A 16,360-nucleotide genomic window follows, 5' to 3' on the forward strand; every position below is an offset into this window, starting at 1 on the left:
CGATGGCTAGAATGTCGTTCACGACAGTAGCCAGAAATTAAAACCTAAAAACACATGATCGAATATACGTACCCTAAATCAATAGACTATTGGTGACTCTAAATAGATGAGAAGGTAAGGAAAATATTTATTCTAAATTTATCTGTTACCAGGTTAAGGAGATTACAGAAGATTCAGCACTTTTCGAAATAATAGCACCAGCATTATCTGACGACAACAATTTCTATATCTGCGCACGTAACGCCAACGGTTCATTCTACCACCAGGGCAGTGAGAGATGGAAGATTCTAGCAATTCACGATAAACTGCTCCCACTCTGGGCATCTTTGATCCTTATCGTCATCCTCTTGTTATTAGCTTCTCTCTTCTCCGGTCTTAACCTCGGTCTTATGGCGTTAGACAGAACTGAACTGAAGATTATTGCTAATACAGGAACTGAAAAAGAAAGGAAATATGCTCGAGCTATAATGCCAGTACGAGCTCATGGAAATTATCTCCTTTGTACTATTTTATTGAGTAATGTGGCAGTGAATAGTACATTTACTGTTATTTTGGATGATTTGACGTCAGGTTTGGTGGCAGTTATAGGTTCGACTCTGGCTATTGTGTTTATAGCTGAGATAACGCCTCAAGCGATTTGTGCAAGGCATGGATTATTTATTGGTGCGAAGAGTATTTGGATAATGAAGGTGAGTTTGTTGTTTATAATGTTAAAACAATAATGGGAACGAAGTTCCTTATCGCGCGTTGTGAAAGGGGGCTAGACGGAAAAAATTCTTACGAAAAGTTGTCACGACACTTTTTGCTATAGAAAGTAGTGATGTAACGAATATTCGCATTCGCATTCGCCAATATTCGCATATTTTTCGATATTCGCATTCGCATTCCTATTCGCAAAAAACGATGCGAATATTTAGCGAATGTATTTAACAAACAAAAAGGAAATTATTATATGGTTGCATATGAAATGATAACACAACTGATAAGATTTATATATTTTTATTTACCCATACTTGAATTTAAAAAAATATTATGGAACAGTCTTGGTAAGCAACTAAATTAGAAACACTTTCTCTTTTGTTCTTGTTAGTCTAATTAAAATATTAACAAAATCACAACTTTACTCCACCACAGAAAAAATAATGAATGTCCATGCCTTACATATATTTTGAAAAAAATCTAATTCTAAATTCAAGTATCTTTTGTGAAAACAGAACTTCAGAGATCCAATCAAATCTAAGTATAATATTAATTTATAACCTTTTTGGCTTTAATTATATATTTTTCCATCCCACTATATATTTTCTAAGAATTAAATATGATAATGAAATATAAACTTAAAAAATCAAATAATGAATACTTGACTATTTGTAAATAAGCTTTTTACAAAAACAAAAAATATTTATTTCTATTTAAAACAAAAGTAAAGTTCTAATATTCATAATGTTAACATTTGGTTTCAATTGCACATTTTTTCACTAATTTTCTTTTTCTATGAATTAAAAATAATCAAACATAAACTACACAATTATAGTTTTGCTAATAACAAGTTGACACAGTTGACTATTAAAATAATTAAACTCGCTGTAACTTTAAATTCTTAGTAATTAAATTGAAGTAAAGGAATGTTAAATTTTAAAAATAAAAGTTTTGAAGCTCTTTCTCCGTGCAGCCTGTTTCGGTGAGGTGTGTAGAGAAGTCCAGCTCCACTGAAAACTCTTTCACTGGGGACTAGTGATGTAACGAATATTCGCATTCGCGAATATTGAAGATGAATATTCGCATTCGCATTCGCGAATGTGAAAAATCCAACATTCGTTACATCACTAATAGAAAGTATGTTAACGACGAATGAGCGCTACTTCACCATGGCAACGACGTGACAATTTATAACGAAAATTCATAGAAATAAAATGTACCTACTTCTTGTGAAGACTTAAGTTTTTTATTCATAGAATAAACATTGGTTCCTTCACTAATTAATCGAAAGGAACTTCGTTCCATCCGGGTGTCCCTTGACACCTCTCAAGTTTTTTATTTTTATATGTATGAGTATTTATTTGGGAAAGAGGTTGACTTACGAAATATCAGGCCACTTAGTTTAAGAGTCAAGGCGTTTAAAAATGCATCATGATATTAAAGTTTGGTTTTTTAAGTAATTTTCAATAATACGCACACAACATTAATAAGCTTTTTGTATGTTTATTAAGTTTATATTTTTTTATTTTATGGCGACGTCATATTTTGTAACATTAAGCGTCAACAGTCATTAGTTTTGACCTATACGGTCAAAATGACCAATCTTTAAAACAAGAATATTTGTAAAAAAAAAGATAGTAATTTTTTCTATCAATGTTGTTTTTACCTTTTATAATCTATATAAGTTTTTCTTTAATATTGTGTATACTTTCAGATTGTAATGGGCATTTGCGCGCCCCTAGCTTGGCCAACTAGTAAGCTCTTAGACTACTTCCTAGGTGAAGAGATCGGTACGCACTACAATAGAGAAAGACTAAAGGAGTTAGTTAAGGTAAGTTAGGGTTTACCTAAATATAATTCATTACTAATGGCGAAATTATGTAAACAAAATAACTTCAAATTCCAAACATGGCGACCATTACGCTACTTCAATTTTTCAGTTATTTTGTGAAAATTGTAAGAAAAAAACAATATTGTAAAGTTCTGTAGAAAACTTGTTAAAGTACCGTAGAAAAATGTTATATTTACGATTAGATTTGCTGTGAACAAAAAATACGTACTTTAAACTATGCACTAAACAGACTTTAATCACTAATGGAAATAAAATGCTTCGTTTGAAGCGTAAATAAAAAATAGTAGTATATTCAACCAAATTATGACGTAAATTAAAAAAAAAGGTAATCTGAAAATTACACCCCGTCAATTAAGAGACGGCGTTGGAGACTTTTGGCACTTCGCCGAACTCAAACCAAATTAACCTCCAGCATAAAAATATCCACGAAATCGACTCCAGTCGACAATTTCGCATGGATTATTCGCATTTCAAATGAAACAAGTTTAAGAAATGAAATAGATTGTGCTAAAATGTTATAGCTATCGGTTCATATTAATTGGTAACGTAATTTTGGCAACATGATCTTAGACTATATGACTATTTTATATTCATTCCTCTTTTTATTTCTTTTATAATTATTTCACAACTAAATATGACAGCTAGTCTAATATATAAAATTCTCGTGTCACAGCGGCTTGACCGATTCTCATGAAATTTTGTGAGCATATTGAGTAGGTCTGAGAATCGGACAACATCTATTTTTCATACCTAGGGGTTCAGTTTTTTAAACTGCGCGCGGACGGAGTCGCAGGCGACAGCTAGTATACACTCTAGGTTTCAAATACAATGTGTTAATATTATTTGAACTCTGAACTCTGAGATTCATATTAAAAATGTTAATTAAAAATATCTATAAAGTAACGACTCCGTCTGCGTTTTATTTAAAAAAAAACTTAGTTGCCTATATCATCTTCCAGACTATGTTCTACATCTGTGCCAAATTTCCACCACCAAAAATCCACCCATGCATTCAAACTTTCACATTTATAATATTAGTAAGAGAAACCTTTCTGAATTTTATTTAACTACAAGCTGTCGCCCGCGACTCCGTCCGTGCGCAGTTAAAAAAAACTTAATAGCGGTATAAATTTTTTATCGCCTTTTAAACCTCCACGAACATTTTAAGACTAAGATAAGATAAATCCGTTCAGCCGTTCTCGAGTTTTAGTAAGACTAACGAACAGCAATTCATTTTTATATATATATATATATATATATATATATATATAGACTAGCTGTCGCCCGCGACTCCGTCCGCGCGCAGTTAAAAAAAACTTAATAGCGGTATGAAAAATAGATGTTGTCCGATTCTCAGACCTACTGAATATGCACACAAAATTTCATGAGAATCGGGAAAGCCGTTTCGGAGGAGTTTAACCACAAACACCGCGACACGTGAATTTTATATATTAGATGACGTCACAATATGTGACAGGTTCATGCATATCCGTCAATAGCCGCGTACCCACCTAGCGCACAGGCTCACGCGGCAGCCTCGGTGTCCGGATCGCGAGCGATGGCTCCTGCGGCAGCCTCAGTAGTTTTGTTCCGCGTGGCCGTGGCCGCCTCGCGAGGCAGGCTGAGCCATCATAAGTCCGCGAGTATTCGTAATGGGCAGTGTATTTTCAGCTGCAGCTATTTTCCTAGCTGCTTATTGTTTAAAGAAACGAAAACAGTCACGTATCAAAAAAAACCTACTTGACTCCTTCTGACTGCCCATGATATCAAAACCTTTGAGCGCGTCAAGTTTACCGGCTCGGGCCGAGCCGGCCACGCGGAACAAAACTACTGAGGCTGCCGCAGGAGCCATCGCTCGCGATCCGGACACCGAGGCTGCCGCGTGAGCCTGTGCGCTAGGTGGGTACGCGGCTAATGAAATAGGCTTTGATCTTGAACACGTTAATAGCAGCTATCTCTTTCTTTCACCAGGTAACTAACCATGTAAACGATTTGGATAAAGAGGAAGTAAACATCATCTCTGGTGCTCTCGACCTTCGCAAGAAGACGGTTAAGGATGTGATGACGAAGCTCAAAGACTGTTACATGCTGCCAATAACTAGTGTACTTGACTTCGAAACTATGTCAGAGATCGTCAAATCTGGTAAGAGTGTACCCGTTTTTGTGTCTTTAAGTGTACTGTGTTCGATAAAACTATTATTAGCGCGAAATTTGATGCATAAAAAGACAAAAAATATGACGTTTTGACAGATTTCGTTACCAGAAAGAGACGAAAGATCCGCTTTTTCTTTCTTTTAATTTTTAACGGGATAAAAAGACATTATTAGATTACTTTTATATATGTATTATATATATTACGAATTCGTCACATTTCAACAAACGTTAAAAGAGTGAGATAAAACTTTTATTATTATTATTATATAAGGTGGTAAACAAGCAAGCGGCCACCTAAATTCGCCGAAATGGCGAAGCAACCGCTACCCAAAGACATCTGCAATTGCAGATGCGCTAGCTACCTTTAATGTCTTTCTTTCTCCATCAAATCCACTTCTCCCTTTCCCAAGGGTGGGAAGCTAAAGACTGAAATTAGACCTTCGGAACGCACACTCATCAGACTGTACTTGGAATTGCTTCCATTTGACGACTGTCTTCTATTAGATCGTGGTATTTCAGGTCTAGATGACCAATCCTCAACAGATGTTGCTGATGTCTACCACTGTTAAAACATACTGTCTCTTTCAGGTTATTCTCGTATCCCAGTATACGAAGGGAACAGAGGTAATATAGTGACGGTGCTGTTCATCAAAGACCTGGCATTCGTGGACCCTGATGATAACACGCCGCTGAAGACGCTCTGCCAGTACTACCAGAACCCTTGTAACTTCGTCTTCGAGGACATCACCCTTGATATCATGTTGAAGCAATTCAAAGAAGGTAAGAATTATATAACTGTCTCTGTCTAACAGAAGACTAAAAGTTATACATCTATCTCTCTTATACATGGAACAAAGAACTAATGGAGTGGTTGCTAGTAATTTTTTTTTCGGTTTCAATATTTTTTTTTCTTTTTATATCTTACGTTTCTTCTTACTAATTGTATAAATGCGAAAATTTGGATGTATGGATGGATTGTTTTAGAAGATATCTTTAGAGTGGTTCAACGTATTTCTATGAAATTTGACAATAATATAAAACATATTCTGGAAGAACACTTTCTTTATTACGTTTTATAACGCGCTTGACTTACAATCTGCAGGTCCTGGGTTCAAATCCCGTCATGAACCAATGTGTTTTTCGATTTACATATGTACATTTATGTGACATTCTTACTGTGAAGGAATAAATCAGTGATGCTGCACATATCTGAGAAGAAATTCAATGATATGTGTGAAGTCAACTCGCACTTGACTATAGTTGACTATGACATAGTCACATCTAACTTAGTGTAGACTCCGAGTCCTTTAGTGGGGATGTATAGTGAACTAACATAGCTCATGGCAATACTTAATGCCATATTCATATAGCTTTCTATTTCAAACTAGCTTTTACCCGCGACTCCGTCCGCGCGGAATAAAAAAAAAAAAGAAAATAAAACGGGGTAAAAATTATCCTATGTCCTATTCCTGGTTCTAAGCTACCTGCCCACCAATTTTCAGTCAAATCGATTCAGCCGTTCTTGAGTTATAAATGGTGTAACTAACACAACTTTCTTTTATATATATAGATATATATATAGATAAATGTGTCCCGACTGTATAGGTCATTGGTTTAATATTCAGTCTGTTGCCAATATGACGTCATCGGTAATGACGTCTCACTCTCACATTAGCACATTGACGCTACTGACAACGTCAACCGCATACCGTTATGACGTCATTACAATACGGTCACCATAACTAAACTCAAACAAGGATAAGTGGGCCTATGTTACTAATATTATAAATTGTTTAGAGGGATGGATGGATGTTTGTTTGAAGGTATCTCCGAAACGGCTGTACTGATCTTGATGAAATTTGGCATAGATGTAGAACATAATCTGGAAAAACACATAGGCTACTTGTTATGTTTGTTTTTAATTCCGCGCGGTCGGAGTCGCGGACGACAACTAGTTACGAATATTTGTGATAATCGCGAGCGTATCGTTATCGACAAAATTTTGTATCTTTTGTGTACTTGCAACATTTGCAATGTTACAATGCAATGGCAGAGGTTGATACAGTGCGTATTTTCGACATTTCTGTCATAAGAATAGCCAGTCGATTCAACGTTTTGTGTACGTAGCGTTGCCAGGCGTCCAGATAAAGCCGGACATAGGTAGGCTTTTTTAATGGGTGTCCGGCAAAAATAAACGGTATCCCGGTGTCCGGCTTTTGTTAGGCTTTTTACGTAGATTTTTTTCCGTACCTATTAATACTGAGACAAAATCCAATGTCTTTTCTACCCAAATGTTCGTCCAAACTGACTGGTTTGTCCGGTTGTTAGGTTTGGCGACTTGGCAACCCTAACAAACAAATTGATGATTTTTACTTTTTTATGTTAGTTAACATGCACTAAACACAAATACACATTTACAGTTGTAGACGTGTTTTTGCTGAAGTAAAATGGCGTATGCGGCCTATTTTCCTATATGGTTGAAACTTTGAGCGTCTCTCCTGTAAAGTTGTCAATTTGCATATTGACCCTTATTCGAAGGAACCTAAACGGAGCGCGCACAACGCGATTCTTGCGATACGACCATACAAAATTAGTTTCCACCATTTGTGTGTACGAAGGGCTTTATAACGCACGTGTGTAGAAAAAATTTAGTGTTTAGCTGGCTTTATGTCTAACCTAAAATAACCTCTGTATTTTTACGTTCCACATATTTCATGTAAAAATAAACAGAGATACAGGATGTAACAAAAGCGATAGGATTTTCTATGTAAACTATTGTTTAAAAATATACCTAAAGTGTTATATTGAACTACACTCGAGTCTGGATAAACGAGAGTCTGTCAGACGTCAGAGTTTTGACAGACGAATTTCATAAGAGAAGCTCGGGTCAGAGAGCGTTTAACATGGAAAAAAAATATTACGGTTCCTTAGACTCTCGCTTATCCAGATTTTTTTAGAAACGTATTAGAAACGATGTTATCTTTAGCGCTAAAAGAGTACATTGTTATGAAAAAAAAATCTTAATTAGTAGTCTATGTTCTTCCAGACTATGTTCTACATCTATGATATTTCAGAAAGCATGCAACCTGGAGATAGCTTGTAACATCCATACATTTAAATATTGGCATTTATAAACTAGCTGTCGACCACGACTTCGTCTGCGCGGAATTAAAAAAACTAATTAGTAGCCTATAAGTTCTACCAGTCTATGTTCTATATCTATGTAGTCGTTCTGGAGCATTCTATAAACCATCCATCCATTCATACATCCAAACTTTCGTATCTATATATATATAAAAGAAAGTCGTGTTAGTTACACTATTTATAATTCAAGATCGGTCGAACTGATTTAGCTGAAAATTGATGGGGAGGTAGCTTAGAACTGGGAGACGGACATAGGAACTTTTTTATCTTGTGTGCATTTCTTTTATTCCGCGCGGACGAAGTCGCAGGTAAAAGCTAGTTTATAATATTAGTAAGATGTTGATTGTTTTCAGCGTCTTAAACGTTGCGTAACTATTTTTTTTCTTGTTGAAGGTCACAAAGGTCATATGGCATTTGTACAACGTATTGAAGAAGGCGATGGTGATCCAGTGTACGAGACAGTAGGTCTGGTCACATTAGAAGACGTGATCGAAGAAATGATACAGGCTGAGATTGTGGACGAAACTGATGTTATTAGTGAGTATGGACTGGCTATAACCAGTTGTATTTTGTGCCTATTTGATTTTTGACATTGTGGCAAACGAAAAATCGATCCCCCTGAGTCGCTGAAATAACGAAGCGAGCGTTGCCTATAGATATATGCAATTGTCTAACTTTAATCAACAGAGGAAGGGACAAACAGAAGGAAACTATTTTTTTTTATATCATAAGGTGGCAAACGAGCAAACGGCCACCTGGATTCGCCGAAATAGCGAGGCGACCGCTGCCCATAGACATCCGCCAATGCAGATGCGTTTCCTACCTTTAATCAACGGAGAAGGGGACGCACAGAAAGAGGATATTTCTCTTCCTAATGCGTTCCCTCCTCCGCCAAATCCACTTCCCCTTCCCATCCTTTTCTTATAAGAAAAGGTGTGGGAAGGGAAAGAGGACTAAAATTAGTCCTTCGGCACCACACTCATCTGACTGTACTTGGAATTATTTCCACTTGACGCCTGTCTTCTGTATGGTTGTGGTATTTCACTGAATGAGGTCAATTCTTGCACACAACAAATATTGTTGTTGGGGGATCTACCACTGTTAAAAGCCTTACAATGCTTCCTCCGAAAAATCCCCATCCTTTCTTTTCTAAGAAAAGGATAGGAAGGGGTAAAGGACTAAAATTTTTAAGACTATAACGTGTCTTGTTTGCAGGTGACAACCGCACTAAGAAGAGACTAGCTCGTCCTTTGAACAAGTTCCAGGACCTGGCTTCATTCGCTGGTCATCAGCCGCATCGTGTACACGTCTCGCCGCAGCTCGTACTCGCCACCTTCCAGTTCCTAAGCACCAGTAAGTAACAACTAGTACTGGAACACGTTTTAATTTTCACACATCGGCTATATGACGTGGTATTTTGTTCCTATTTGATTTCTGCCATTTTGGCGCTGTCCGAAGTGTCGGAAATTCGAATTAATATTAGAGATGGGAAATAATTTATCGACATTCTAGACTAAGAAACATCGATAAAGCGTCAAAACTGTTTAACCTAAAATGGGGTGAATAGTGACTAGGTGAATACACGTAAATCTAGAAATAGTTTTTACACTTATTTTAGATAATCTTTCGTTAGTAAACTCTATATGTCTGCGTGCATCAAGTGTTCAAGTAGTTTTAAGTACAAGCTAATATAAGATATTGGATCAAGTTTTGTTATTAGGTACCATGTGATACTTCTAAATACTAAGTTTTTTAACCGTTTGTCGCGATGTCTGTGTGTTTGTGTGCGTTAATCTCAGAAACGACTTGTCGGATTTTGATACGGTTTTCACTAATTTATTCTGATAGGTTTAATTTAACATTTAGTGTTTGTTAAATTGATTAAAAACATGTTTTTGCAGGTGTGGACGCATTCCGTGCGGACATGATATCGGAGACTGTACTCCGTCGCTTGCTGAAGCAGGATGTGATCCACCACATCAAGCTGCGCGGTGATGAAGATAAGAATGATCCCAAGAGATACGTCTTCCAGGAGGGCAAACCGGTGAGTTAAATGCCCGACTAATTTAGAAGGATATTTTTTAAAATATGATAAAGTACGGTAATTTTTTTTCTTATTATTTTGGTATTGAATTTTTTACCCGACTGATTTAGGAGGGTAATATTTTTTACCCATTTCACAAAAGTGTATGTATTTTTTTCCTAACTGATTTTTAAGGGTAATATTCCACTTGATTAAAATATGAGGGTAGTTTTTAACCCTTACTTAAGTAACTAATGTTTTGTTACTAATCTGAGTTTAATTGGGAATTTTGACGAGTTTTTTTTATTGATGTTTGTCCCCAGAGTGTCAAGGGTTGGTAAGATTTTCTTTTTGGTGTTATCACCAGTGATTTGAAGTCCATCTTTGTCTAACAGGTGGATTACTTCGTTTTGATACTGGAAGGTCGTGTAGAAGTGACAGTAGGTCGCGAGAACCTCGTGTTTGAAGCTGGACCTTTCACATACTTTGGTGTTCAGGCTCTCACACAGAATATTGGTGTGGGTAAGTTATAACATTAGTAGAGTCTGGAAATTGTTGCTCCTGGAATAAAACCGTAGTTATCATCTTTAATTTCAATTGAAGTTAGTCTAAGAGCCAGCGAAGATTTTCCGCAGACATTATTAACAAACATCTCATACCTTACCTTTTTTAACCAACTTCAAAAAGAAGGAGGATCAATTCGACTGTATTTTTTTATGTGTGTTACCGCGATGCTCCGCCCCTAGTGCTCCGATTTTGATGAAAAATATTTTAATCGAAAGGAAATGCTTGCAGATGGGTCCCATTTTTTTTTAAATAACTAAAAGACTAGTAGATTATGAATTTGTTGCAAAAATTAGGGATAATTTTGCTTTCAGCGCTTACGTAGGCTAAACTATAAGACCTACATAAAAATGATGTATGGAAGAATTGTAGCTCTTTAAATATGCTAAATAAAAGTCCGCGATAGCATATATCTATCTTTTATAGTTTTCTCATAATAACCATTTTTATATTATAAAGTGACAAACGAGCGAGCGGCTGAATTCGTTAAAATAGCGAATCTTTACAATTGCAATTGCAAATACGTTACATAGTTTTAAATGATGAAATAAGGGATACATATAAAGACAATAATTCCCTTTCTAACTGGTCCCTTTCTATAATATCCACTTTCCCTTCACACTCTTAGATTATAAGAAAAAGATGGGAACTAGAAAGGGAAAGGGGATTGACATTAAGCCTGTGGCACACAACTTTGTCTATAGCAACTTTGGCTATGACTTAAGGTCCTTAAAGAAGCGAGCATATCAACTCAAAGGTCCGAGATGCATCTATGGTTCTGGTATTTCAGTTGTCTATGGACATTGACGAACACCTTGGTGTTCTCACTGCTCGTTTCCCTCCTTCTCTTATAAAAAAAATGTCAATGGTTTAGAGCAGTGTTTCCCGAAGGCGATAACGTCCCCTTGGGGGCGTTTGAAACCTAGGAGGGGGCGATAAGGGGCCCAAAAAATGGGGGGCATTGAAATTAATGAAAGTAATGAAATTGTGGTTTTTAAGTTTTAGGACTGAATAAAAATTAGGGGCGCTCTGAAATATAATTGATTTTCAAAGGGGGCGGTGAAAGAAATAAGTTTGACAATCACTGGTTTATAGTTTTCATTGGGGTATTTGGTGTAATGTTTATCCTCAGCGGAGACTCCAGCACCATCAACCCTGGGCTCGCTGCAGAACCTGAACATGGATTCAATGCTGCGTCACACATTTGTACCGGATTATTCTGTGAGAGCCATCGCTGAAGTATATTATCTTACAATAAAAAGGTAAATACTGTAAAAATCAGTTAATCTTACTAATATTATAAACTAGCTTTTACCTGCGACTCCGTCCGCGCGGAATAAAAAAAATGCACACAAGATAAAAAAGTACCTATGTCCGTCTCCTAGTTCTAAGCTACCTCCCCATCAATTTTCAGCTAAATCAGTTCGACCTATCTTGAGTTATAAATAGTGTAACTAACACAACTTTCTGACTATATATATATAGATTCTGAACGACCGAAGTCGCGGTCAAAAGCTAGTTTAGTATAATACAAGTTATAAAGTTCTTTATTTGGTAGCGTATTTAGTATTTTTTATGTTGATGTATGATTTTTTTTAATATTTTTTTAATATATTTTACAGATCATTGTATTTGGCGGCGAAGCGAGCTACACTAATGGAAAAGGGAGCTCTCACTAAGGGCAACACTAACGAACAGATCGAACCTGAAGTTGACAAGGTCAGTGTTACCATTTAAAAGAATTCATAAACAATTTTTTTTTTTTAAATGTGGTGTTATTTAAAAATAAATACATCTTTAGTTTTCAGTTTGAGAATTAAATATTTTTTTTATATCGCTTTGTATATATATATGCGTCTCTTTTCTTCTTTCCTAACATTATATCTTTTGTCTCTTTCATGTAACGAAATGTGTCAAAATATGAATTTTCCTTTAAAAGTTCTTCCTTAATTCTTGATTATTTTAACTTTTATCTATACTATTATTATAAAGATAGTTTTTTTATGTTACTAATAAACTCAAAAACTACATGAGTTATATTAAAAATTCTTTTACCCTTAGGTTATTTTTAGAAGGTCTAATCTATCAGATCTAGATGAAATTTGTCACAGATGTAGAACATAATCTGAAAGAACACATAGACTTATTAAGTTTTTTTTTAATTCTGCGCAGACAGAGTCGCGGGCTAAAGCTATCTGATTTAAAACAATTTTTATTCCAGTTGCTTCGTGACGGTGATAAAATGGAAGAAATACCGGAAAATGAAAAGCTTCCGAAACAGGTAAATATTACATTCAAATATTGTATGTATGTATGACTTTTGTATGGAAGGTATACAATTAAGATAATTAAGGTTGTCAGTTTTGATTTGGAAATATATAAAATATTATATATGTAGGTCTGTGATTTCTGAACGAAAAAGAAGTAAAAGGGAGGGAGAATTAAAAAGATGGATGACAAGATGTGTATGAGAAGTGTTTTATTTTAGAATCTTATATATATATATATATATAAAAGAAAGTGGTGTTAGTTACACTATTTATAACTCAAGATCGGTCGAACTGATTTAGCTGAAAATTGATGGGGAGGTAGCTTAGAACTAGGAAACGGACATAGGATAATTTTTACCCCGTTTTCTATTTTTTATTCCGCGCGGACGGAGTCGCGGTTAAAAGATAGTAGTGAATAAATCAATGAGTGAAGAGAAATCTTTTATTTCTGCTCACCACAATACCACATATATGAGAGATTAAATTTCCTATATTTTTTTGTATGAATTTGTATGTATTTTAAATGTAATTTATTCTTTCACGCTGCTTAGAAATTGGAAATTCCTAATGGAAATTAATATAACTTGGTTTGTATTTTAACAAAAGTCTAATTAACTAGTTTAAAAATTAAAACCGTTTAATACGACTTAAAAAAATATCGGTTATTGCGACTAAATATTGTCCTGCCTCTGAATTACTTTAACCGGATTTGACATAATCTTTGATAGACCGTTCCTTAAACTTAAGTTATTATAAACCTAATTTTAGTCCTCTTTCTCTTCCCACCCTTTTCTTATAAGGAAAGAATGGGAAGGGGAGGTGAATTTGATGGAGGAGATGCATAGGAAGGTTAAATATTCTCTTTTTGTGGGTCTCCTCCTTCGTCGATTGAGGGTAGACAACGCATCAGCAATTGCGAATGCCTATGGGCAGCGGTCGCTTCGCCATTTCGGCGAACTCATGTGACTGTTTGCTCGTTAGCCACCTTGTAATATAAAGAAGTGGTTCTTAAACTTTTAAATACCAATTATTTTAAATAGTAGTTAATTTTAAATAAATGTGTTAAATTTTTTAGTTTCTACCAACATCAGCCAGTCCTCATACAAACTCCACATTCAAGAACCATGACAAAGATGGCAACCCCGAAGAGGAGAAACTACTAAAGTAATGGCAACACCGAACAAACATTGCTTACTGTGTGTAATATTTTAATTTGTACTTCAACTCTATTATAATAATATATGTATATATTTTTGTCTCTGTTGTTGTCAAAGGGAACGAAAGATATATTAATATGTATATCACTGCAGTGGATGGTTTTTAAAAATTACAGATTTTTTCGTTCCGATTTAAATCAGTTTGTTAATAACAGTTAATTTAGATTTCTATTTATAGCGTGTTGCTATTTCGGTGAATTCAGATGTCCGCATGTTCTCTTGTCACCCTTAAATATTAAAAAAAAAATTAGTTCGGATTCTCACCACCGCTATCGACCGCAACCGACAGCGCCATAATGTTGAAAATCAAATAGGCACAAATTATCACGTCTTATAGCCAGACCATTTATAGTTAAAGTCCATGTATAGTAAAAAAATGTGAAAAAACTTTCTAGATATTTTTACAATGAATTGAAAATTGTCGTTATAAAAAAAATACTTTTCTAAATTCTGTATTCAGACTTTTTTTTAATTTGATTTAAAACAAACAGTAAGAGAAAAAACATATTTAATTTAACGTAATAAGACCAACTTATACGTAACATTTATTATAAATAAAAACCTAAGTTATTTAAGAATTTTTTAATAGTTTATAGAAATACTTTTAACAGAGCATTTTTCTTGAATTTTTTTAACATTTATTTAAATAGTCTATTAAGTGATGTACTTATTTACAAACGAAGAAAACAAAGGCGGTCATTTTGCCGCCATTTTTTTGACAGTTGCGATGAAGTGTGACATTTTTTATTTTGTGAGATTTATTTCATACAAACATCACAGATTATTGTAAAACATTAAAAAAAAACGTTAATTATTTTTTAATTAAACACCAAAAGAAAATGTTGCATTTCATTCGCAGTTTTATATAAAATGCTTAAGACGTTTTCGTTTCTTTTTTTTTTAACTTTAGAATATATTACATTAAGAGTAATGTTTTGTTTTCAAATGAATTTCAAAGAAATTTATAATCTTTTAATAGTTTAGCGAGTTTTTATCGTTGTTTTTTTTTAAATATAAAATTTTTAATTTAATATCCGAAGCTTAAATCCTGCCATAGACAATGTTTTTATTAATGTTGCCAGAATATCTTAATAATTATACCTCAAAATATCTTAAAAAGTGTCTTAACTTTGGTGCTGTGTTAAATCAGATTTTATATACAAATATATTAATACAAAATTATGTATGAAAATTTTATAATAAATTCCTAACAATTATTGTATTGTGCAATTTTAGGTGCTTTTATATACAAAAAAAAAAATATTTGGAAGATTTTTTTTCCATAAATTGAAAATGTAATGATTCGTTGTTTATGCTGTTTAGATTATATTTGTAATGTTTTTTTTCTTTTGATAATAAAAGTTAGAAATGCTTTTTAATAAATATTAGATATTTAAACATATTAATTAGTTTTATTTATCCTTCATTGATTGTTTTTTTATATCATAAGGTGGCAAACGTGGATTCGCCGAAATAGCGAGGCGACCGTTACCCATAGACATCTGCAAATGTAGATGCGTTGCCTACCTTTAATTAACGGAGAAAGAGACGCACAGAAAGATGATATTTCTCCTTCCTATGCGTCCCCTCTTCCGCCAAAACCACTTCCCATTCCCATCCTGTCCTATTAGAAAAAGGGTGGGAAGGGAAACAGGACTAAAATGAGTCCTCCGGCACCACACTCATCAGACTGTAGTTGGAATTACTTCCACTTGACGTCTGTCTTCTGTGAGGTTGTGGTATTTCACTGAATGAGGCCAATTCGTGCACACAACAAATATTATTGTTGCGGGATCTATCACTGTTAAATAATTTTACTCATTAATTTGAGAGTAGATCGACTTTTTTTCTGGAAAAAAATACATTTCCTTAAAGCGTCCAAAATTATGAAATATTTATTTATTAAGAATACAATAAAAAAAAACGTAAATAAAAATATGTTTGTTTAAGATAATGAAAAATGTCAAGTTATCACAAAAACTTCTCAAAACTTCCTTTCGCAAACAAGGCAAACGAAAATCTTCGAAATCCGGCGACTTTAGTTGCTAAGCGACTTCAATGCAATGGAGAAATTCGTACGCAACTTGTGTCTTCGATATTCTAACGCGATACTCGCGACTCAGATACGGGTTTAAAATATTTATGTTGCCTTATAAAGGGTTGAGATCGTATTAAATAATTTGTCGAAAAACTTAAATTTATTAGTCTAGAAAACAGTGATTCCCAAAGAGGTCTAAGAACTCATTGCTAATTCTCACTCTGTCTTCTATTGACCTAAGTCAGAATTAATAATAATAATAATTGATATTAAAAGTAGATAATTTAGCCATGTGGGGGTCTGAGGTAACAGTTCATTTTGGAAAAGGGGATCACTTGTCTAAAATAGTTTGAGGATCCTTGGTCTACAGGATTTTTAAAAATGAAACAAAATTTATTA

General features: G+C 34.4%; 1 protein-coding gene across 1 annotated transcript in view; it reads left to right on the plus strand.

Moving 5' to 3' along the window:
- LOC106709652 (unextended protein) overlaps window positions 1-13,943 on the plus strand; it is a 35,354-nt gene extending 21,411 nt beyond the window's left edge. Inside the window, exons 3-14 of the mRNA XM_045684974.1 lie at window positions 153-689; window positions 2,414-2,530; window positions 4,523-4,694; window positions 5,294-5,485; window positions 8,243-8,386; window positions 9,065-9,202; window positions 9,751-9,893; window positions 10,268-10,394; window positions 11,569-11,698; window positions 12,059-12,155; window positions 12,658-12,717; window positions 13,782-13,943. Coding sequence (XP_045540930.1) covers window positions 153-689; window positions 2,414-2,530; window positions 4,523-4,694; window positions 5,294-5,485; window positions 8,243-8,386; window positions 9,065-9,202; window positions 9,751-9,893; window positions 10,268-10,394; window positions 11,569-11,698; window positions 12,059-12,155; window positions 12,658-12,717; window positions 13,782-13,874 — 1,950 coding nt within the window. The 3' untranslated portion in view covers window positions 13,875-13,943. The remainder of the gene's footprint in view (window positions 1-152; window positions 690-2,413; window positions 2,531-4,522; window positions 4,695-5,293; window positions 5,486-8,242; window positions 8,387-9,064; window positions 9,203-9,750; window positions 9,894-10,267; window positions 10,395-11,568; window positions 11,699-12,058; window positions 12,156-12,657; window positions 12,718-13,781) is intronic.
- The last annotated feature ends 2,417 nt before the right edge of the window (window positions 13,944-16,360 follow it).

The sequence above is a fragment of the Papilio machaon genome, chromosome 28, assembly GCF_912999745.1.
Source record: "Papilio machaon chromosome 28, ilPapMach1.1, whole genome shotgun sequence".
Taxonomy (NCBI): Eukaryota; Metazoa; Arthropoda; class Insecta; order Lepidoptera; family Papilionidae; genus Papilio; species Papilio machaon.